The sequence below is a fragment of the Purpureocillium lilacinum genome (assembly GCF_023168085.1).
Source record: "Purpureocillium lilacinum CBS 284.36 DNA, scaffold_4, whole genome shotgun sequence".
NCBI lineage: Eukaryota > Fungi > Ascomycota > Sordariomycetes > Hypocreales > Ophiocordycipitaceae > Purpureocillium > Purpureocillium lilacinum.
The window spans coordinates 2,724,105-2,747,074 of record NW_027072114.1 but is presented as its reverse complement, the minus strand read 5'-3'; the positions used below and the strand labels follow the sequence as shown (position 1 = coordinate 2,747,074).

At 58.6% G+C, this 22,970-nt stretch overlaps 4 protein-coding genes across 4 annotated transcripts; 2 read left to right on the top strand and 2 right to left on the bottom strand.

Moving 5' to 3' along the window:
• Positions 1-4,091: 4,091 nt before the first annotated feature.
• PLICBS_006005 (uncharacterized protein) lies at positions 4,092-5,965 on the top strand (the record flags this gene model as incomplete). The annotated part of the gene is made up of 5 exons (XM_018319743.2): positions 4,092-4,379; positions 4,501-4,609; positions 4,676-5,417; positions 5,476-5,590; positions 5,645-5,965. The coding sequence occupies 5 exons, from the start codon at positions 4,092-4,094 to the stop codon at positions 5,963-5,965; spliced, it is 1,575 nt and encodes a 524-aa protein (XP_018182217.1).
• A 1,354-nt stretch (positions 5,966-7,319) lies between these two features.
• Positions 7,320-10,428, bottom strand: PLICBS_006004 (protein kinase C-like 1; the record flags this gene model as incomplete). The annotated part of the gene is made up of 8 exons (XM_065600840.1): positions 7,320-7,956; positions 8,008-8,714; positions 9,533-9,566; positions 9,690-9,856; positions 9,919-9,968; positions 10,049-10,074; positions 10,142-10,190; positions 10,329-10,428. The coding sequence occupies 8 exons, from the start codon at positions 10,426-10,428 to the stop codon at positions 7,320-7,322; spliced, it is 1,770 nt and encodes a 589-aa protein (XP_065456912.1).
• Positions 10,429-14,154: 3,726 nt separating this feature from the next.
• PLICBS_006003 (translation termination factor GTPase eRF3) lies at positions 14,155-16,446 on the bottom strand (the record flags this gene model as incomplete). The annotated part of the gene is made up of 3 exons (XM_018319741.2): positions 14,155-14,214; positions 14,282-16,065; positions 16,125-16,446. The coding sequence occupies 3 exons, from the start codon at positions 16,444-16,446 to the stop codon at positions 14,155-14,157; spliced, it is 2,166 nt and encodes a 721-aa protein (XP_018182215.2).
• Positions 16,447-21,550: 5,104 nt separating this feature from the next.
• Positions 21,551-22,640, top strand: PLICBS_006002 (casein kinase 2 regulatory subunit; the record flags this gene model as incomplete). The annotated part of the gene is made up of 2 exons (XM_018319738.2): positions 21,551-21,709; positions 21,774-22,640. 2 exons carry the CDS (start codon positions 21,551-21,553, stop codon positions 22,638-22,640), a joined length of 1,026 nt encoding a protein of 341 aa, XP_018182212.2.
• Positions 22,641-22,970: the final 330 nt, after the last annotated feature.

Sequence of the window (22,970 nt, the reverse complement as noted above, 5' to 3'; positions counted from 1 at the left end):
GATCAGTGCAGTATTGCGTGGCCACCAACGCGCTGCCTGTTCTTGATTAGACGCCAGCTGTGAACAGGGCTCAGCCGAGATCTGTATGCATTACATCGTTCCGAGGCAGCGGCCGATGGCCGCATTCAACACTCGCCTGTTGGATTTGTTTGCCTTGGTGTGCCGTGACGGGAGCAGGCTAAACGCTCTGGATTTCTCACCAGGCCCTGGACGGATTTGGACTCTATGGGTCCCTGGTGGCGGCAACGTTTTATCGTGAGGGTGTGGGCGGCCAGAGTGCGTAAACTGTTCCCCTGCGCCCCTGTTGGCGCGCATTGGTTCCTTGCGGAAGCCTGAGATTTGCATCCGAGTATTTTCAGCATGGTAATATTCGCGCCAGGGGCTTCGTCACGGACGACAGCCACGCCCAAACTCAACAGATGAGTGCCAATTGTCATCGGAGGCCCCGACCGTAGAGCCCTGCTTTTGGTATTCAAAGCCGTTGGGAAGAGTCTCCGGGCTCCAGATCAAGCCGACTGAGGATTGATTTTGCCAAAGTCGAAACGACGGAGCCCATTGCTTGTTTGGGCATCTCGTACGAGGTCTTCATGGTGTAGATTTCTCATCAAGGGGCCTACACCCAGCTCTGCCGGCACGGCAACCTGGCGTGAGTATTTCGTATTCATGGACCCAGGCGGCCTGAATACCGTCTTCGGAGCGGCCGGTGAGGTCGCCCGAGCCTGGGCAGAAACCCATCGTCATCAGGGGCATGCCGTTTTTGCGGCGGCGCGGAAATGAAGCAAGGGTTGAGGCGCCAGCTGGGAGCAGAAGCGCCACCGCGAAGAGCTGCGAGAGGAACTCTTGCAAGGCTGCAGCAAGCTCTCGCCTCTGGCGCCACGGGTTAGCCGTAGGAAGCGGCGCCGGGCGCTGTCCGATTCGCGCCAGGGGCGGACGGCACGCCTTCTTTCCGGAAGGACGAACGATCTTTGGGAAAGCCGTCGCCGCGGATGTATGCACCTCAAGCTTGGCTAGACCAGGCAGACTGTGACATGGGATGGACTCTATTTTCGACAATTGGCCAGGGACGGTTTGATGAGGAATGTGCGATGGCAGCATACTGTTCCAAACCATTCGGTCATGTATACTGCTGGATATGGCAAGAAAACGAGACTGGCATCAGAGGGTACAGCTCCTCGACCGGAGAAATAGCAGGCCGAGCAGAGCAACCCACCCCCAGAGACGGATTGTTCGTCGCCAACCATTCCCCTCAGCGATCTACAAGGCCGCAAATTTGGATGTAGCATGACAACTGGATGCTGTCTAGAGGATGGCAGGGGTGGGATACTAGCCGGCTATCTGCCATTCCGTTCGAGAAGGTCAGAGTGGCCATCGAAGCTTTCGATCGGACACTGCTGGGTGGGCTCGCAAGGCTCAGCAGCTTCGTTTCGCGGTGGGCAGTGGATGATCGACCCGGCAGGCGAGCCGTCTGGGTTACAAAGTGCCTCCAGTTACGTACGAGAAGTCCGTATGGAAGAACGAGAGCGGGCCATCCACGAGAGTGGATGCTGAGCCGCTATTACCGCACGGCACGAAAGGGCTTGGTGCAGGAGTTTAGCCTGCGTCTCTCCGGGGCGGGCCCTGGAGGATGGGGGATCTGATCCATCTGGAGCTCTGTGGTGGAGGTGCCCGTGGCGCGGGAGATGACCTCCAGGTGTTGGCGCCACGGACGGGGCCTGAGCCCACAGCGGCGCTGGAGGCAGTTGCCGCCGTTGCGCGCGCGCCCTTTTCTGACAAGACTGTCCGTGACGCGTGGCCGACTCGAGCGTTGCGTTGCATCGACGCCAAGGTGAGCTTGAGCTGTCAGGTTTTGGATCGTTGTCGCGCGTGCGCCCAACAGGCCCAACGGCCCTGGGGGCTCGCGAATGTCATGACCTTACCTTAAACAAGTGCCGGAGGACTCGGTTGGTTTTCGCTGCGCACCTCAAGGAAGCCGATAACAGGGCGGGCGGGCCTGGCGCTTCAGTGGGCTCGGTACTCGGTCCAGGCGGTTGGTGGGGGCGGTGAGGTGGGCGGGAGGGGACGGATGGACCCTTCGTCAGGGCTGGCTTGGCTGGCCACTTCGAGGGCATCGCCGCCAAGTGCGGCAGAGGTGGAGGCCCAAGGCCGTAGGATGGGGAGGAGGATGAGGAAGAGTCGAGGATCTGAGCTTGCGCCCTCACGTACATGATACTTTTGCACCAACTAATAATATCGTGAAGGTGCGCTTTCCATGCAGTAACGCCGTAGTATGTGCTCGCAGACAGGGCCATCCAGCACGTAGTATTCCCCCCTACAGTATCTCTCGATCTGGTGGATTTATCGAGGCAAATTGGGCCGGCCAGTGCCCGCGCTCCCGTCCCGTCTGGGGCTTGGTGAACATGACATCCTTTCGCCGTCTTTCCGGGGCAGCAGGATAAATTACTTCGCTCCTTGGCTTCCCGCCCTCCCGTCTTCGCCCGTCCGGCCCAGGAATAACCCAAAACCAGCCGTGATGCAGCGGTCGGCCCGGACAACTGTCAAGTTTCGAACGGCGCCCCTCCCCCTGCAACCGCCGTCGGAATCGCCAGATCGGCTCCAACCAGGGCCACGGCATGCCTTGCGCTTTTGGGACGCCTGCAGCAGACAAGAGGTTGACGTTGTGCAAGTTGAGGGTGGAGGCCAACCGGGGGCCTGCATGGCGCAGGGTGCTGGTTGCCTGCATGCATGCTTGCGCGCGCTGGGAAAACCAAGGTCGAGCCTGCTGACCCGACTGTTTTGCCCGTCTGTCGACCTTGGTCGCTCGCTGGCCACCCTTCCTGTTCCGAGTGCTTGGTTCGCGACAGCGCAGGAAGCATGAACCACGCGCCCCCCAAGCGGCGTGCGTCGACGGACGCAACGTATGCCACCCGCGTGGCGCGAGTGGGGAGCCACGGCGCAAGGGCACAGACGCCTGCTGGCAAGTCACGTCTGTCCCAGGCCCTCCACGGCGCTGTGGTCGGCGCTGCTCCGTTCCCGCGCCACCCCATCCTGCCGCCACGTCCGTCGCGCCCGCGAGAGGTTCGGGGGAAAACTAATTGCGGGCTACATTATCACCACCAGCGAGAGGCACGACTTACCTGCAAGGATCGGGTCTCGGGGGACACTTGGGGCGAGAGCGGCTCGTCCTCTCTGCGGCCAAGTGCGGTTTGGGAGTACCCAGACAGTTCAGGGATCAACTGGGGGCGCGGTTAGTGCCTTGCCAAGCAACGATTTCCAGGCGGTGCTGGTCAGGTACTTGCAGGAGCGTGCAAGGTGCGGTCGGCACTGATGAGGGCGTTCCACCACCCACACACCCACATCCTTTCTTCGAAGTCGTGGGAGATTCCACCCACAGTCACGGTCCCGCGTCCCGCTCGGCCACCTCAGTGTGGAGCTGCAAAGACACCCCCAGTTCAGCCATCGTCGACGGCAAGGTAGAGCCGATGTGGCGACCCGCCCGCCGCCCGCCCGTCCAGTACCTCTGCCGTACTTCGTAGCGTAGCGCCTTCCTCCTCAGGTAGCACCTAACCTTCTCGGCACCAGCGCAGCCATCCATGGATGCCGTCAACAGGGACACGGTCTGCGCCGAGAAACTGCTACGAGACGTTGCAGCCATACCTTAAGGTGGCTTGAACGCCCGGTCCCCCGTCCGCTTCCCCCCTTTGGTCGATTCGTTTTTGTTTCTTTCCCCTCGAGGACCTGTCACTCGGGGCTGCCATCAGAGACATTGGGACGAGTAATTCCTTCTTCAGCGCCGTCGCCTCGCTCTGGATCTCTGTCGCCGTTGCGCCTCTTTTCTTGCCCTTGCATCGTCGACCCGGCCTCGACCCTTGCGCGCCCGCTGTCTGCTGTGCAGCTGATAAGACGTCTGGTCCCTTGGGCGCGCTGCCTTGGCCGCATGGTTCGTCCTTGAGCGCAGCGGTCCTTGCACATTCCCACCCACGCCGATCCTTCGCCATTTCAGGCACCGCCTTGAGTCCTTCTTCCTCTCGCTCCGCCATCGCTCGTGTCTCGCACGTTTCGTCATCTGTCGAGTGCATTCCGACCCGCGTCTCTTCGCCCAAGAACCGTCGACAATGGCCGCCGTCGGTGACGAGAAGATCGGCGACGTCGACGTCCGCCAGGCCGGCCTGTCATCGTCGTCGAGCGACCGCCCAGCGCCTACCGGTGTCAACTCCGACGCCGCCAGCGGTGGCTCCAAGGTCGACGCGGCGTGGAAATTCCTCAATGAGCACCGCGACGTCGACGTCGACGGCGTCGCTGCCATCGATATCAATGCTCTCCGCCACAAGATTGACTGGCACATTGTGCCGCTCATGTTTTGCTGCTACACGATGCAGTTCCTCGACAAGGTCATCCTGAATGTGCGTCAAAGCTCCATACCCCCTTTGCGATCGCCGCGCTTCGTCTCTCTAGTGCGCGCGACACGCTGCTGGAATAGTGGCGTCTCAATTGAGCTGTCGCGCTGACAGTCTGGTCGTGTAGTACGCCGCAGTCATGGGCCTCAACAAGGATCTGAACCTACAGGGCAACGACTTCTCCAACGTCGCGACCTTTCTCTTCGTTGGCCTGCTCTGCTTCGAAGTCCCCAACAGTGAGTTTGACCAACCTCGCCCAGCCCGCAACGCCGACTTGCCTTGTTCTAACACCCGCCCTCCAGTCTATTTCCTGCAAAAGGTCCCTGCCGCCAAGTGGCTCGGATTCAACGTCACGTTTTGGGGCGTCGCCACGGCCTGCGGAGCTGCGGCCAAGGACTACCAGACGCTGCTCGTCTCCCGCGTCTTCCTCGGTATCTTTGAGGCCACCATCGGGCCCTCTCTGATGCTCATCAGCAGCCAGTGGTACACCAAGTCCGAACAGGCCCCTCGCTTCTCCTTCTGGTACCTGGGCCTCGGCCTTGGCCAGATCATCGGCGGCGCCGTTTCGTACGGCTTCCAGCACATTGCGCCCGGCGCGGGTCTTGCTGGCTGGCGCATCATGTTTGTCGTGCTTGGCTGCCTGACGGTCGTCTTCGGCCTGTGCACTTTCTTCTTCCTCCCCGACACACCCATGAAGGCCCGCTGGTTGTCCAACGCCGAGAAGGTTGCGCTGCTCAAGCATGTCAGTGTCAACCAGACCGGCATCGACAACAAGAAGTTCCGCGCCAAGGAGATTGTTGAGGCGCTCCTGGACCCCCAGATCTACCTGCTGATCCTGTCCGTCGTCCTGCTGTCCGTGTCCAGCGGTGTCGTCACGACGTATTCTGCGACGCTGATCAAGAACCTGGGCTATCTGCCGAAGCAGGCAGCTCTGATGAACATGCCTTCCGGCGCGGTCAGCATCTTCTTCACCCTATTGGTCGGATTCGGCATTCGCAAACAGTCCCACCGCTGGGCGTGGATTATTGCGTGTATCATCCCTGCGTACGTTGGGTCTCTTGCGCATCTTACCATAGGCTGTCGATACTAATGCGGTTTGCAGGATCCTTGGTGGCGCCTTGATGTCTTTCTTGAATCCGAAAACCAACCGGTCAGGCGTTCTTGCCGGCATCTACCTTGTCAATGCCGTCGTCGCGCCCCTGACCATCTTTTACAACGTACGTACATGCTGCCTACCATTGCTATCTTGGATGCTAATCGCCATAATTCAGTGGACCGTTGCCAACTGCGCAGGTGGTACGAAGCGTGCCTTCGCGGCAGCCCTGGTCAGCGGGTCATTCTCACTCGGAAACATCATCGGCCCTCAGACTTTCCAGGCCAAGGATGCGCCCGATTTCCGCCCCGCTAAGTTGGCTGTCATGGGTACACAGGCTGGATGTGCCCTGACCACCTTTGCGCTGTTCTTGTACTACGTTTGGGCCAACAAGCGACGCAATGACAGGAGCAAGCAGCAGGAGGAAGCGTTCATGTCCCCCGAGGTGTGGGCCAACATGACCGACAAGGAGAACAAGCATTTCCGCTACACCTATTGAGCGGGATGATTGGTTGCAGGACCTGGCTGCGAACGTCAGACGAGCGGTGTCCAAGGAGAAGGCTGCTCTGGGTGTTTGGCTGGCTTTCAAAATCTCAATACCATGGCGATCTAGTTGTACTTTTTCATGATACAGTGCCTAGTTTGATCATACCCCGAGTTTGCTTTCAAATAATAAGATATTCTTGATACGATTCCCCGCATCCTGATTACCTGCGGCCATTCTGTCCCCGCTCGAATTGGCTGCCATAATAATGTTTAAGATGCCGAAGCTCGTGTCACTTTCCGTGTTGTTTGTGTCATTGACGGGTCCTGGAAGATGTCATTCAAGGTCGGCCAGGACGGTCAGACGGTGGCATCACCTATAACCCGTTGGTTTTCCTATTTCGGCGGTCAGACTTCACATGGTTGGTTCGCCGGTCAGATCGCTGGGTGGCACTTTGATGCTGAGCCAACCGCCGTCTTGCATGTCACTGCCGAGCCGCTCCGGCTTACGCGCACTATATCGTGATGGGAAAACACCGGAGCCTCCAGTATAGCATTAGCCAGTTGACCTATTGTTCCGTGGAAACCCGCCGCAACCGCTATGCAAAGCGGGCTACGTTCCGGTGCTTCTTGGGGCCTAGACATTCGTGCAGTGTTAACCCATGGTTGCCGCAGGACGGTGATTGGCCACTGGCGGGACATGGAATAAATGCGCATTTGATGATCCCGAGGGATACAATTCGATCGTTGGTCACTGGGATATGTTCGCGTGATATTGTCTGTCTGGTATCTTGGAACTTACAGGACAGGCCGCACACGCTTGACCTTCTGTGAAGTCATATATTAGGCACACACCAAGGTTTATAACGACATTGACCGGCTGGGGGAGAGACTGGTGTGTGTCGACGTGGCTACAACGGTCAAGAGCAAAGCCATATGGTAGATCATCCAAGCGATTAATTTTAGGCAAACTGACATCAATTCATCTGCCTCATTACAATCTTTGTTCCTTTCCCCATCAAACACCTTTCCATGTCTTGATGCTTCCTCCCCTCATCTCTGTCATCCCGTCTCTTTATCCATCCATGCATGAGTGTGCCTTACGGCGATGGCTTTGTTGTTCATCCAGACCCGTTAAAATGTGAGAAAACTAAATAGAGAATTCATGACGCCCAACCAACTTGAAGACAAGGAGAAGACCCGGCCAAGGGAGACCTTGTGTGGGTTGTGTGAGACGGCCCAGCCCAGCGATGGGCTTGAGGGGTAAGGTGCGCGCCTCGGGGGAAGGGGTGACTAGATGTGGGTTTGCGGCGGTAAAAGTCTACTGCGTGGAAAATGCAAACGCTAGAGTGCTCTCAAGAACCAGCTTCTTAAACCTCGGGACCGGCCTTGACGACGTCCTCGGTGGCCTCGGACTCGTACTTGGTGAAGTTCTCGCGGAAGAGCTTGCCCAGCTTGACGACCTCGGCCTGGAAGCTCTCGGTGCCGGCGGTCCAAGCCTTCTTGGGGTTGAGAAGCTCGTCGGGGACGTTGGGGCAGGTCGTGGGGACCTGGAGGTTGAAGACGTCGTAGTTCTCGTACTGGACGTTGGCGAGCTCGCCGCTGTGGATGGCGTCGAGGATGGCGCGAGTGTACTTGAGCGGGCAGCGCTTGCCACCCTGGGCGAAGCCGGCGCCGACCCAGCCGGTGTTGAGGAGCCAGGCGTTGGCCTTGTGCTGCTCGATCTTGTCCGCAAGCATCCTGGCGTACTTCATGGGGTGCAGCGCCAGGAAGGGCTGGGCGAAGCATGAAGAGAAGGTGGCCTGGGGCTCGGTGACGCCGTCCTCGGTGCCAGCCATCTTGGAGGTGTAGCCCGAGATGAAGTGGAACATGGTCTGGGCACTGTCCAGCTTGGAGATCGGGGGCAGGACACCGCGGGCATCGCAGGTCAACAGGATGATGTTGGAGGGCATGTTCTCGGACAGGCAGGGGATCTTGGCGTTGTTGATGTATTCGATGGGGTAGGCGCTGGGATCGAGTCAGTTCTGACTATCATGAGAATGGGACGAGGCAACTTACCAGCGAGTGTTCTCAGTGAGGGTAGAGTCATCGTAGTCGACCTCGCGGGTTTCGGGGTCAAAGACGACGTTTTCCAGGACAGAGCCGTAGCGGATGGCGCCGTAGATATCGGGCTCCTTCTCGGCAGACAGGCCAATGCACTTGGCGTAGCAGCCGCCCTCGATGTTGAAGACGCCGCGGTCGCTCCAGCAGTGCTCGTCGTCACCGATGAGGGCACGGTTGGGGTCGGCGGACAGGGTCGTCTTGCCGGTGCCAGACAGGCCGAAGAAGAGCGTGACGTCGCCGTTCTTGCCCTCGTTGGCGGACGAGTGCAGCGTCAGGACGTTGTGCTTGATGGGCATCTCGTAGAAGAGGACGGTGAAGACACCCTTCTTCATCTCGCCGGCGTACTCGGTACCCAGGATGACCATCTCCTTCTGGGAGAAGTTGATGGCCACCGAGGTGGCCGAGGTCATGCCCTCGGTGTAGCGGTTGGCGGGGAAGGAGCCGGCATTGTAGATGGTGTAGTCGGGGTGGAAGTGCTCGAGCTCCTCACGAGGAGGGCGGATGAGCATGTTCCTCATGAACAGGGCATGGTAGGCGCGGGCGCAGATGACACGGACGCGGATGCGGTACTTCTCGTCCCAGCCGGCATAGCCGTCCACGACGTAGATGCGGTTACGGGTGTTGAGGTAGTCGACGGCACGCTCGCGGTTGATCTTCCACACCTGTCAAGCCAGCCATGTCAGCGTCTGCGATATTTTTGTTTTGAGGCCTCCAGCGGACCAATCAAGCAAGCAAGCATTCATTCATTGCAACTGAGGGATTCAGGGAAATTCGCTCGTGGCCCGCGGCGGCCGCCGTTGAAGTCATCCCGCGCCCCCGGACAGAGGCGCAGTGCGACGCTCGGGGCAACACTGGTGGCGGCTGCACATGCGAATCAGGCGCGCATCCGCGGAGCCCTTCAACAGCCGGTGCGCCGTGCCTGCGTGCCCCGGCATCATGTGAAACAGGCAGCGAGCTTTGGGCCTTCTCTGGCCAGCGTCGCGGATCGGATCGGGGCGGATCGGATCAGCTGCTTCCTGGGGACCTCCGCCGGCACGCCCGCTTAAGCTCGGCTTCGCCAGGCGGCCTGGGCTGCGGCGGGGGCCTGGGGAACGGAATGGGGTGCGGGCTGAGGCTAAGGGATGGGGGGCAGCTCGGGTGGGGTTGACCGGTTTTCAGTGGCCGCCCGCCGACGCCAATCAGCAGCACGATAATTCCCATCAGGCCGCTGCGCGAACTGGCTCTGGACAAGGCACCGGCGCTGACTGGACGACGACGCCCTCAAGCCAGGTGACAGGCTCGGGAACCCCAGCCGGCCCGGAGCTTCAGCTTGGGCAGCCAGGCAGGCCAAGGCCAAAGCGACGGGCGCTGGGGCCGCCCGCCCGCCCGCCGAATTATCGTGGTGTGCTGCCCATTGGCGTCATAGTGACTGGCCCCCCCGAGAATGCGGGGCAGAGGGGGGAAACAAGGCGACGAGAAAGAATGACACGAGACGACCTACCTCAGGAGACATGGGCTTGTTCACGGGTCCCCACCTGTGCAGAAAGCCTTGGTTAGCCAGCTTGCACCCCGATGCGAGACACAGGGACGGGTGCATGCGACCGGGGTCTGCGCGCCCTGTCCCGTCTGCCTGCCTGTCTGGGGAGGAGTCGACTCACCAGACGTTGTCTTCGGACGTGGGCTCCTTGACAATTCGCTTGTCGAGAGGAGATCGGCCGGTCTTCTTGCCCGAGTAGGCCGTCAGGGCACCGCTGGAGGTGATGGCCGTGCCGGTCTCGTAAACGAGGGCATCTTCGTAGAGGGCGGCGACGGACGGGTTGTGGATCTGTGGAGCAGAAAATGTCAACGCACCGCACGCGGCCACCTCCGGGTGAGACCAAGACTCACAATGGCGACGCGGTCGTAGTCAATGTGCGCCGTTTCGTGGAGCTCCTCCTCTGTGGGCGAACTTGTTAGTATTCGGCCAGGGATTTGGAGCTTCACTGGGCAGATGCTGCGCAAGACGGGGCGAGCATACCAAGCTCGGTGTGTTCCCGGTGAGGCCTGCAGGGGCATCGTGTTAGTCGACTGGGGACGGGTCCAGGCGTATGACTCGACGCGGAGCACTCACTGAACACCACCGGGGTGGAGGGAAGTTTTGTTGACGTTGCTGGAAATCACTGGTGCTCGCCATGTCAGCCATGATCAAGGAGAACGTCGAGAAGGAGACACGCGAGTGTGTGTGATAAGAGGCAAGCCAGGCAGGCTCCATCACATGTTGCAGCCTTTGACGGGGAGGGCATGAAGGAAAGACGTACTCTTGCGCAAATCACCACCGCGAGCCTTGAGTCTGGACTGTGGGCTTTGAACGTTGGGATCAGTGTAAGGAGAAGCGGTCCTGACGATGGGCTCCCTCATGGTTATGTATTTAAACTCAAGGAACCGGAACAAATGCTAGATCTCGGCTTTGCCAGTTGCACTGCGGGCTTGACACGGGGCAGGGGGGAGGGGCTAACGGGGCCGTGGGTAGCAGCGTCGGTAGCCGGGGGGAGGGGGGTGTGAGTTGGGAGCAGAAAAGAGGACCCGAGGTTGTGAACCCGGACAAGGGAGTTGCGGGAGAGTGGGCGTTTGAGGCTCGTGGCGTTGGACGGGCAAGCTCGTGTGCTCTCCTCGAGCCTTTTGCGCCGGAACGGTAAGCGGGAAAAGGGGGGCGTGCGAGGTCTTCTGCTGGCGACCTGCAGTACGTCGTATCGGTAAATGCGACGCGAGAATCTGTGCTGTCTCTGCGCAGCGTTGACAAGCCTGGGAGAATCGGGCACGCAAAATGTCCTGGGCACAGGCGTTCAAGTGACGGAGAGTGACGATGGCGAAGGCTGCAGTCTGTGGACCGGACCAGGGGGGGTGACGCTCGGTGGAGGGGTGTGGGGTTTCAATGTCTGGGTCGAAAACGAGCACGGCTCACGAATTTATACCGGAACGAGCCTGCCACTCAGCCTGGTTCCTTTTACGTCGTTGGCGGGGTGCTGGCGTCGTCGAAGCGGCTTCAGCCCCGGTGCGGGGTGTTCAGTGGAAACCTTTTTTTTCCCTTTCCCTGCCTGCGGGCGGGACGAATGGGTGTCGTGGAAGCTGCGTGCCGCCGGACGGAGGTGGTCGCAGGTCTGCGACGGGGCGTGGGGATGTTTGCCGTGCAGAGGGGTGGCGCTGAGGTGAGAGCCCCGGGGCGCAGTTGGAGATCGGGGGATGCGACACGCGGAAAGCCTCGTGGCGCCAATGTTGCTTGTCCTGTGTGGGAAGTGGTTGTGCTGTAGTATCAAGGCAAGGTGCAGTACAGTGCTGTATTGCAACGAAGGAGACGACGATTGCAATGCGGAGAAGATCCCAATAGCCTCTCCGCGAGACGCAGCCTCTTTTTATATGCCTTGCGCCTTGATGCTGGAATCGGATGCATCTCGTGTCGGCAGTGGCCAGGGCAATCGTCCGAAATCTCCCTGACTTCACCCGCGCAGCGACGAGTGCGCGCGAAGCGTCCCGGTCAGAATCGCCGGTCACTTCTCAGCATCATTGCCGACCACCCGGCTCCTGACCGCGGTCCGGACCATCCTATTTGCCACCATACAGACGGCGTGCATGCGCCTCGAGTTATCATTGTCCTTCAGTTTTCGTCGAGACGGGACGGGGCCTCACCTACTCCTGCAGACCCTTACCCAGCCTGAACCCCTTGACCTGGTCAAAAGTCATGATTGCACATCAGCTCGGCCGTCCCGTCTTTTACCATGTTCCATTCGGGGCGCAGCGTCTGATTCGGCCTCTGCGTTGGGGGTCGGCCGGTCACTCTCGGGTCTGCAGGTACCAGACAAGGGACGGGGGGTGGGCCACGACAGCATCGAGATGGGACAACGCTGTGGAAGCACAGTATGGAGTACCTACATTTCACGACGGACGGCCTCACGAAGCACCACCAACAGCCGCCGGTGAAAGCCCATACTACTACGGAGTACTAGCAGCAGGCTTGCGTCTGCTCGGGCAGCAATAAAGCACGGTCAATGAAGCCCCTGCATCCAGCGGAGTCATCATTTGCGTCGTTAGCCTGTCTGGCACGATGCTGTAGTCATATCCAACCTGGTCTGGCATTCGCCCATGTCGCGACTGTGGTCACCTGGCCAGCAAAAAGCTCACCGGTGATCGTTGGTGGAGTGCAGGCTCAGGACACGCCGCTACGGGGCCCGTAGGTACTGTACCTTCTGTACTCCTGAGTCCTCCGCTGCTGGAGCCCAGCGTTCCCCGCGATCTGCCACTGCCCGCCCACCGAGAACCGTACCCCAGCCCGCCCAGCTTCCGGGCTGGCCACATGACCAGCAGAGATCTCATGGGCCAAGTGGCTACCGTGCCTTAGTGCCGCCAGATTCCGCTAGACAGCTTGTGGCAATAGTGACGGGACGCTGCTAAATTTGCACTGGCCGCGGTGCCTCGCGTGCAAGCGCTATTGCTTGCGCGCGCTGGTGCTGGTGCTCAAGCTCGAATACACCACAGCGCAGGAGCCACGACGACGCATGGTACTCGCACATGAGGTGGTACAGCAACGCGCGCGTCTGCATGCATTGAAAAGCTACCTGGTACCTTGGCTCGCCACGCCTACTCGACACGCCTCTTCGCCGTTCCAGGGCGAGACAAAAATGCCCCCCCGTGAGGTCTCGGCTCAGCGGCACCGCCCGCCGCACATAATTTCCCGCCCTCTGATTGGCTGTTGGCCGCCGCGTTCGTCCTCCGACTTTCTCCGGCGCTCACCCTTCGGCTTAAGGCTTACCAGCTAGAATGGAGACGAGTTGGCAAGACTGAAAGCATCAAGCTGCAGCTTGCTATCGGCACGCCCTCAATTAGTACGTGTCGAGCCCGTTCTCGTTATTAATGAAATACTCGTTCCGTTGCGGGAAGCACCTGCTCGCTGCCGATTCGTGGCAATGCCATGTTTCAGCGAGAAAGCAACAAAACGCGCCCGCAGTGCCTCCAGCTTGTCTCTGCCCTCTGCTAATACTTGTACTGGGCCCTCACTGCTGGATACCCGAACGGGGCAGGCGTAGAATGACGTCCCGTCACCTACCAACCACCCGGGCCCTGCCACTCGGGTCCCGACTTCAAATCTGATCTTGCTTGCCAACGTGCCGAGAGCTCATGCGCAGATGGGAAACCATCCCTCGACGACTCTTCTCATACCTGCCGCGCGGTCTCTTGCTACACTGCCGTTCCATCCGAGTCCTGGTCACCGCGCGGGTTGAAACCTCAAGCCGGAAAGCCACCCTTGCAAAGAGCACCCCCGTAGGATACCTTCCGTATCTGTTCGTCAACTCCGGCGAAGTTCCGCCTCGCACCCGTGCTCCACACTCGGACTGCCACGATCCACTCCTGCGCCGCTCCGTCTCGGCCTCGGGCAAGGCAAACAAGGTCTTTTCCTCAGGCAGCCCACTCGGTCGTCCCGACTCATTTTCGTCCTTCTCTTGGATCGCTGGGTGCGCGATCACAGGAGGTAGTTGTGTCATCACTGCGCACGACCAAATCTGTGCGTTCAGGAACCCGTCTTTACCCGCGTTCCAGCGTCAGTTGAACCGCCTCGGCCATCTTGCAAGCGTGAGCAGTCTCCAGTGGAGTGCTGGTAATAAGGCTGTCACGTCTTGCTCGTGAGGCGGCCCCTTCCCCGGGCCGCTTTGGGTTCATCATATTGCAGCATGTTGGATCAACGCAGTCGAACATTCTGCGACTTGCTCTGCAACAGAGCATGTCCTTGTTTCGAGGTCAGACACTTACACGGTTTCCGCCCGCGTCTATAACTGCACCGCCGACTGTGCCCGACTGTGGATATAGCATCATGGAAACGCCCGGTTACAGGGAATGACTTTTATCTTTGCCCTCTACATTGCGGTCATCATGGTATCTGCGGGACAGTTCGTCCCGGTTTCGTTACGTCCAGGCGGCCTCCCGCCTCCCCGGCTGCACTCCTGTGCGCCAGCGCTAAGCACCTCGTCAGCCTGGTTGGCCCTCATGCTTATCCTGTACCCGTATCATGATTCCGTCGGGCCGCCTTTCCAAGCTGTCCCTCCCATGCGTATTTATTCGTCTGCAAGATAACGGTACGGCATGTTATTCGTTCACTTAGGCAGCCGTCTCGTCCGTAATGAGCTTCGTGATCTTGCCGATTGCAATTGTTTGTCCCTTTTCAGTTGTCAGCAATGTAGTCCCCTTATGGCCGAAGAAACGACGTCATTATGTTTGGACGTACCTGATCTCGCAGAGTGAAGCGACCCATCTGAGGGTAGTCCTCGAACTTCTCCACGCACACGGACCCGGCCCCACCAATCACTTGCATGCGGGCAATGATGCTGTCTCCCTTTTTGGCGTGCGTCGGCGGGTTCTTGCTCTTCCGGTTGGTTCCCTTCTGAAGCTTGTGCAGGAGAGCCGCGAACGTGACCTCCTCGATCGCCGAGTGAACGTGCAGCACACAGTTGAAGCCGGACGTCAGGATTGACTTCAACTCCAAGATGCGGATCTGGGCTTCAAACTCGGCCACGCAATGCACCAGCCGCTTCGGCGAGCACAGCACAAATCCTGGCAGAATGTCCTCCTCTTCAATACCCTTGAGCCTCATCCGCACCTGATCGCCACACTGGAGGACCTGCATCTCGTCCTCCTGCTCGCCGTAGATGGCCGCAGCCTCGACCGCTTGCTTGCGGGGCATCATGACCAGACTCATACCTTTCTTGACCACGCCAGCCTCGATCTTGCCATCGACCATGGTGCCCATGTCGCGATACTTGGCGTTGACCGGCATCATGAATGGTGCGTTGAGCTTGCGCTCCAATGCCTTCATGTCGTCGAGATACTCAAGCAGCGAAGGCCCGCTCCACCACGGGGCCACGCCTTCGGGAAGACGTTCTTTGATGTTCATGGACTGCTGGGCAGCAACAGGCATGAAATAGACGTCCGTCTTCAGGTTGTAACCGGTGCCCTTGAGGAACTGCGAGAGCTTCGTCGTGCACTCCTGATAGCGCTCATGCGACCATTCGACAGTCGGGTCGTCCATCTTGTTGATGACGACGATTAGTTTGTTGACACCCTGTGTCTTCGCAAGCATTGCATGCTCGCGGGTCTGGCCACCTCGTTCGAAACCCGTCTCATACTCACCCTTTCGAGCTGAGATAACCAAGATACCGACGTCGGCCTGCGACGCGCCGCCAATCATGTTGGGGACGTACGTCTTGTGTCCAGGGGCGTCCAAGATGCTGTATCTGCGTTTCTCCGTCTCGAAAAAGCCGCGACCAACCTCAACAGTCTTGCCCTTCGATCGTTCCTCTTTGGTCAAGTCCATGACCCAGGACAGGTACCAAGACTCGCGTCCCAGGTCCTTAGCCTCCTTCTTGTATTTGTCCATGGTTCTCTCATCAACCATGCCGGTGCTCCACAGAATAGAGCCACCCAGTGTTGATTTGCCAGCGTCGACGTGGCCAATGAAGATGATGTTGACGTGTTCCTTGCCGTAAATCTCCTTAAGAGTCTCGTCATCGACGTCGGCAGCCTGCTCTTTCGTGACAGCATCAACGTCCCGCTGAGCCTTCTTGTCGCCCGGGCCAGACGGGCTGGAGCGGCCAGAGGAGGGTGTTGGCGACGTCTTGCCGGACGTCTTGGCGGTCGCTGCGGCTTTACCGGCCTTCTCGCCTGTCTTCTCGATGGCCTTGGCTGCGGTGGCCTTTTGGCCTGCTTCAGGCTTGGTGGACGCCTCAGCCTTGGCGTCAGGCTTGGAGTCGGTCTTCTCCTTCGGGGGCGCCGCGGTTCCTCCAATCGAAAGCACCTTGGCCTTCGGCTTGGGAGCAGAAGTATCGCCACCAATGCTCAGAACTTTGGCGCCTCCCTCCTTTGTCAACACGGGCTTCGGGACGGGCGTGGGAGCGGCGGCGCTGTCGGCAGCGGGCGCCTTCGGGGCCGCCGTAGGGGCGGCTTGCGGAGCCGGAGCTTGCTGGGACTGCGGAGCTTGCTGGTTCTGCTGCCCATACTGAGGATATCCAGCGCCTGAGCACCGACGTCAGCATGGAGATTCAGGTCCGTGTACTTGATGGATAACCGCTCACCGTAGCCCTGGTTGTAGCCTTGGCTGAAGCCGCCGCCGTACGACTGGTTGTATTGGCTGAAGCCTTGCTGCTGGCCATACTGGGGGTAATAGCCTTGCTGGTAGTATTGCTGCTGTTGGTACTGGGGTGCGAAGCCGCCACCATAAGGCTGGCCTGGCTGGAAGGATTGAGCACCGGGCTGGAAGGACGCGACACCAGGCCGGAAGGCGCCCTGCGCTGCGGCGGCATTTTGCTGGTTAACATTCAGCTGCTGCTGAGCCTGACGAGACAGGTTCTCGTCCTGAGCAGCGGGGTCGTCTTCCCAAGAGTTGAGGTCGGCCATCGTGTCGGGTAGCGCGCACAACGCGGACGGAATCGGTTGGTTGAAGAATCTCGGCTCGCGCTGGTGACCCAAATTAGCCCCTCTTCAGTGACAGTGACGCTGATACTGCCTACTGACGCCGATGATGTGAACGTCGCAAGAGAAGCACTGGCTGTGGCGGACTCTGAAGAGAAATGGACCTAGAGGGACGGTTGACGCAGTGACACTCGGGCAGCGAAACAAAGCGTGTTGATGCCAGGTCGTTCTCGCCGCTGTGGTGGAGGTTTGAAAACTCAAGGCCCCCACCACTAGCATGATACTGCCTGCGAGGAGGGCAGCCTCCCGTTTGGCGGGGCTGGTACAGTGCGCATGCTCGACCCAACACGGACTAGTTGGTCAGAAGCTTCTGTGGATGTGCACTGTAAGTGCAAGAAATGCAAGCCGTCTACGGAGCCGTGTTCTTATGAAAGAGGCATTTGATGATTAAAGGCCGAAGAACAGACTTGACGCGTGCTGCATAACACCTAGCAAAGCATACACTTATATCGCCAGTTCGCTGCGAAAGGTCCCAGGATGCCCTACCGACCATGGTAGTGCCTCATTGTGGTAAGCTCCCAGGTAGCCAGGACTGTGACTGATTGGTCGCCGTCAAGCGCCAAAGAGGCAGCAAATCGCGTGGGCGGCATGGATCGCGACCTCGGAGGATTCACAATGCAGTTAACACAGCACAGGCCAAATCGGACACAATGGGTGGCACGAGCCTGGCTCTCGTCACTGAACGACTGCACAACGGCCGTGCTCTGAGCAGCGAGCTGGACAGCCCAACTGGGCCGCAGTCTTCCTCGCACTGTGGCCACCTGCCCAAATGTCGGGTGCCTGATGGCTCTACCATTCCCACTCCAACTGCCCGAACCGCCTGCTTGTCATTTGCATGCTCCACGAGCCCCGTGCATTCCCAATGTGAACATTTAAGCTTTACCGAGGCTTGTTTCGGCGACCGTGGCTCTTCTCTATGGCCGTCATCGACCGTTAAATGCCATGGATGAATTTCTGGCGACTGTCGGCGTGCAGGCCATGCGATACACCATCAGGTCAGCTGTTGGCTTGACTTCGACTTACGCGCTGAAACAGTGTTCACGCCTGCTGCAGTCTGTAGATGACGAGCTCCTCTACTCTGAGCTTCGTACTCTGCAGAAGCTCCTTGACAGCAAAATCAAGGTACTTTCACGGCACCGACTTTGCGTCCCCGGACAGTGCTAACACGTTTGGCAGATCATTTCGCCCGCCCTTGAGCTTGTCGAATTCAAGTCAGCCATACTTCCGCAGCCTTTCTGCCGGCATAATTCTGACTTCCGCCTAGGTCGGGCCGTGGGAATGTGTTTCTTGAGTCGGCTGTTCCACTCACTAAAGCCTTGCAGCGTGAGATCGCATCGCTTGGTCGGAGAATTGAGGGAGCTATACAGGTGGAAAGCGAAACCGACAGATCGAATTCGTTTCGTTCGAAGCCGCAAGCCAAGAAACATGAGCGGCTCCGCAAAGTGATTGCCGACATCAAGGCTTTGCTGGAACGAGTTGATCGCGAAATACCGCTGCTGCAACTCGCCATCACCGCGTCTGGGGAAACACTGTCGACATCGTTGCCTACAAACATTTCACCATCCCGACTTCTGCAGGCCAGCGCTCTGCTCATAGTTGGTGACACGCAATATGCCCAGGATCCCACCAGAGTCACTCAAATTGGTCCGGCGTTTCATCTATCTCTTTACATGCTATTCCTCGGCCATGCCTCTGTCGATCCGCAAACAATCGGCTCGACAAAAGACTCACAGCCGGTATATGGCGTTGGCGAGCATGATCGGAAGCCACTCTGGCAGGAAGTCGCCCACAAGACTCGAGTACGTCTCTGTCGATCGTCGCGGGAGCCACGGCGCCAGGGTATACGCGATGAAGACTCGCCAAACTTGCTGGCATCTCCGTTGAAAGGAGCGGGCCTTGATTACGCCTATCACCTGGAGATCGTCGAGGACTTGGACGACGGGAGAGTGCACAATGAGCCAGACTCGACGGGCGCCTACGAAGACATTCCCAGAGCTGGCTTTCGGGAGTTGATCCCGGTACACCAACTTGCAAAGATTTTCTACACTGACACCGGCAAGATCTTGAATCTCGGGAACGAAAGGGACGGGGAGAATAATCCAGTCCTCCTCGTCAAAAGGGATCTAGACGCATCCCGGCTGTCTCCTGCTATCACAGTCCACACTTTAGACAGCCTCGAACCCGGCCGCCGTGAACGAGATGACGACATGTCCGAAGGAAGTGTGGAGCACGAAAATGACAATGGAAGGCCTGAAGACGGCCCCCAGGAGGCACGTGCACGTGCGTCGTCGAGCTTCCCCTCGCATCTCGACCCTGAATGGATCGCTTTCGAGGTATTCGAAGCCGATGATGACGCATTCGATGAGACTGAGACGGAGGCGGGGTCTGAGAGTGAATCGGAAGATAGAAACTGCCCCCGAATACCGACGGAGGTTGAACAGAAGGCCAGCGGTCGGTCCTCGCTCGACGCCAGAGTCGCCGCACAGATTAGAAGCCTCTCGCTTCAGCCAAGCTTTGGCTCCAGGGCAGCTCCAGATGGTCGGCGATCGTCCACAGAAAGTCGAAGCACAAGAGGAGAAGATACCTCAGAAGACGACTCGGAGTTTGTGGCGCGCTCGCCGTTCAAAGCAATAACATCGTCCCTGTCATTGGTAGAGATGCTCATTCGACTGGCCAGCCTCCAAGAGTTCCAGCAAGCATCGCACTTGTCAATCCCGGATCACATCTTGACCTTCTTCCTGGAGGAATCGTCCACGACTGGCCTCTCGGGCGATGCACGTCAGGCGATGCGTAGCAAAGCCAGACAACGCGTTGGCTTTGACCCTTACACCGATAGCCCAGTTGAGCCAGGCTGAGACAGGCCTAACTTTACCTGGCCATGCGAAGTATCTGTCATGCGCTACACTCAACAGCACGAGCGACTTCCAGCAACAACTTTACTCATCACGATCAAGAATCTGACGGAGGGCCAGACTTGCCAGGCAAGGACACGTGCCCTTAGTGAAGCATACGCAGGAAGTCTGTAGGATTTTCAAGCAGCTTTGTACGCATATACCCTTATTGGAACAGAAGACAAACAAAGCGCAGCCATAACGACACAAAGCTCCCCCTGGTGGCAATGTCTGACAGCAGGTGAGCGATTGAAAGATCGGTGCGACGTGACGTGACACCGGAGAAAGATTCTTTCTGTCAAACCTCAGTCTTACGGTCAATTGCATCATTGAACGTATCTGCAGACCTGAGATCGTTGTAATGAGTTATTGCTCATCGACCAGTCATTGCGATGACAGCGAAAGCACCTCCGCGAATACCGCAAGCAAGGGCGCATGCCGCGTACGCAGCTGGACGCATGCTACCTTATATCATGCCTGATTTAGCGGAACCACCAGTTGGCCGACCCATTAAGCTGCCCATCAGTCCCCGTGCTCTTCACGGAATGCCACCATCCATCAGGGATGAATAGTGCATCCCCGGGCCCAAGCTCTGTTTCCAGCAGCAGCTCTACCAATTCATCGTTACTCCAGACGGCGTCATGAAGTGCTGCTCTCTCATCTCCCTCCATCATCTCGGTTGTTCGGATACGACTGTTGCCGTGCTGCCGAATTTTCACTTGCACCTCGAAGTACAGTCGTTCTCCAATAGCGGGCGGCAATATCCTAAGGGACTTGTTTCCACACAGTTGACAGAACAAGTTCGGGTTCGGGTCTCGGTGAAGCGGAGTGTAGGTAGGCTCTGTGCCCAGCCAGACGGACGAACTGTACACATCGCCTTTCCCGGCGCGGCGGACCAGCTCTGGTGTGCGCAAGTCATCTTGCAGTGGTTGCGGTAGGTCGGACAGCATTGACTGTGCTATGTAAAGCTCCAGGGTGCTCAAGCGTTTTGAATCCTGCAACCTGTTGAACTCGAGAGCCTTGACCAGGAGGAGCAGAGGCCCATACAGCTGAGAAAACTGAAGGCCCTCGCCTTCAGTGATAGCTGTTTGCAGAATGCCCGCCATTATTTGGTCGCTGATTGCCGAGCTCTGCATAAGCCAGTCGCGAAAGCTGATTACAGCGTCTCTCTTCTGCGGTGAAGATTGAACCAATTCATAGGGAAATGGCCAGTCATTGAAGTTGATAACATGATCCGTCAGCACGCGCCTCCCAGAGTCATCTTGCGTGAACCATTTGGCAGCTGCCGAGAGTTGAGAGGTTGGGGAGCCCGCTCCATGACGGAAAACAAGTGGCTTCTTTGGAATCAGAGCCTTTTGCTGGAAGGCATGTATATCTGGATGGCCGCCCACGGCAGGGAGGGCAGCCTCAATCGTGCGTACAACAGCACCGCGCTGCCGACACGCCGAAGTCCCATGAAACAGTCGTGGCAATACCGCGCTGTGGCCTATAGCCCCTCTCATCGCCAGAACAGGAGAAGGATAAGAGCACAACGATTGCGAACCGGCGATTTGCACAGAGTGGTGTTGTATCCGTCGCTTGGGGGGATTAAACGCGAGCCGGGTGTCGGCGAAACTTTGGCGCCGGATTTTGGACACCCGCGAGAAGCTCCCCTTTTGGGGCTGAGAGTGCCCAAGCAGAACAGCTCGAGATCAGCTCCCGGGTAGCCAACAGGACAGTCGTATTGGATCTGACCCAGTTCCACCCACCATGTCCCTCCACCCACCGCCCACCACGACCTGCTCTCACCTCCCACGCCGACATCCCAAACGACCCTTGCGCCCAAGCCGAGTGACGGGCGGCAAATTTATCTGGAGGCAAACAATTGTATCGTCAAACCGCGCCAGCACGAAATTCGTCTCCTGGAGTATCGGTGCGACACAAAGCGGGTCTGCCCTACCTTGCCTGGGCCGCGAAAACCCCTCCGCGTGCAGAGCGCCGACCCCACGCGAAGCACCTGCCAGTGATCTACGCGCCGCGCCTGGCCATCCGACCCGAGCCTGGGTAGCGATTCCAGGGCCTTCGATATCAGGACGGCGCCAGCTGCGTCTCTCCTCCGCAACCCACAGCGACTGGTCCGACGACCTACTCCCGGCGCCATGTCGACGTCCTCAGGCGTTCCGGAGTCCTGGATTTCGAGCTTCTGCGCGTTGTTGGGTCATGAATACTTTGCCGAGGTCTCCGAAGAGTTCATCGAGGATGACTTCAACTTGACTGGCTTGCAGACTCAGGTGGCCATGTACAAGGAAGCGCTCGAGGTATGGTGCATGAGCCTCTTGACGGTACCTGCAAGAGTGACACAAATGCTTACCCTTTGGCTAGATGATACTCGACGTCGAGCCTGAAGATGATGACGAAGACGAAGAGGAGGAGGAGGAAGAAGAAGAGAACGAGTCCGGTCTCGGCGATGGACAAGAACGTGCGGGCGGAAGGGAGCGGAGGCATCACAGCAGGATGGCCAGCGACCTGTCCGTCATCGAGTCATCTGCGGAGATGCTCTACGGTCTCATCCACCAGCGCTTCATATGCTCACGCGCCGGCATCCAACAAATGAGCGAAAAGTACGAGCTGGGGCATTTCGGCGCCTGCCCTAGATACAACTGCGAGCAGGCGAGGACGCTCCCAGTTGGGCTCTCCGACATCCCGGGCGAGGACACAGTCAAGCTTTTCTGCCCATCCTGCCTTGACGTCTACGTCCCGCCGAATAGTCGGTTTCAGACTGTTGATGGCGCATTCTTCGGCCGCACCTTTGGCGCCCTCTTTCTTCTGACGTTCCCCGAATACGACCTCACTAAGCGCGGGTCCGACGTCCTCTCCAGCGCAACCTCGCGAGTACCAGAAGATGAACCTCTCTTGAACGGCATGTATGCCAAAAACATCGCGTCCAGTCTTGGGCCCGGCCATATCTACGAGCCGCGGATCTATGGCTTCAGGGTTTCTGAGCGGGCACGCTCCGGACCCCGTATGCAATGGCTGCGCGACCGCCCGCAGGACATAAACGACTTGGACGAAGAACAGCTCTATCAACAACACGTCAATGAATCCGAGGACGACGACGATGGCATGAATGTAAACGGTAGAGCTACGGTCCGCCGTCGCCCTCCTGGCAACCCGCGCCGACGCCAACGGCAGAACCAGAATGGCAGTCCGATGCAGATGTCCACCAACGGCGCCGAATCCGAGCTCTGATGCCGCAGTAGCGTTGCTTGAATCAATAATTCAAAGCAGAGGGTCCGGTATGGTACGATTCTGTGGCTCTACTGCTTGCAAGCCTGTCATGAACATTGGCTCTATGCGGTAGAAGACACTTACAGGCTACACGTATCTTCCGGGCGTCAGCTAGCAGCGCAGGGAATCGTGTCGGGCAAGACATCCGCGGCGTTCGAGATCCTTCCAGGCTGCGACCATTGGCTACAAGCCTCGTCAAAGCATCAATGAGGCTTTTGAGCCCAAGAGCTGTTGATCTGGTTGCGGCCAAGTAGAGGGCGTGATGCATTATGAGGGCGAGTCAGGTCCAGG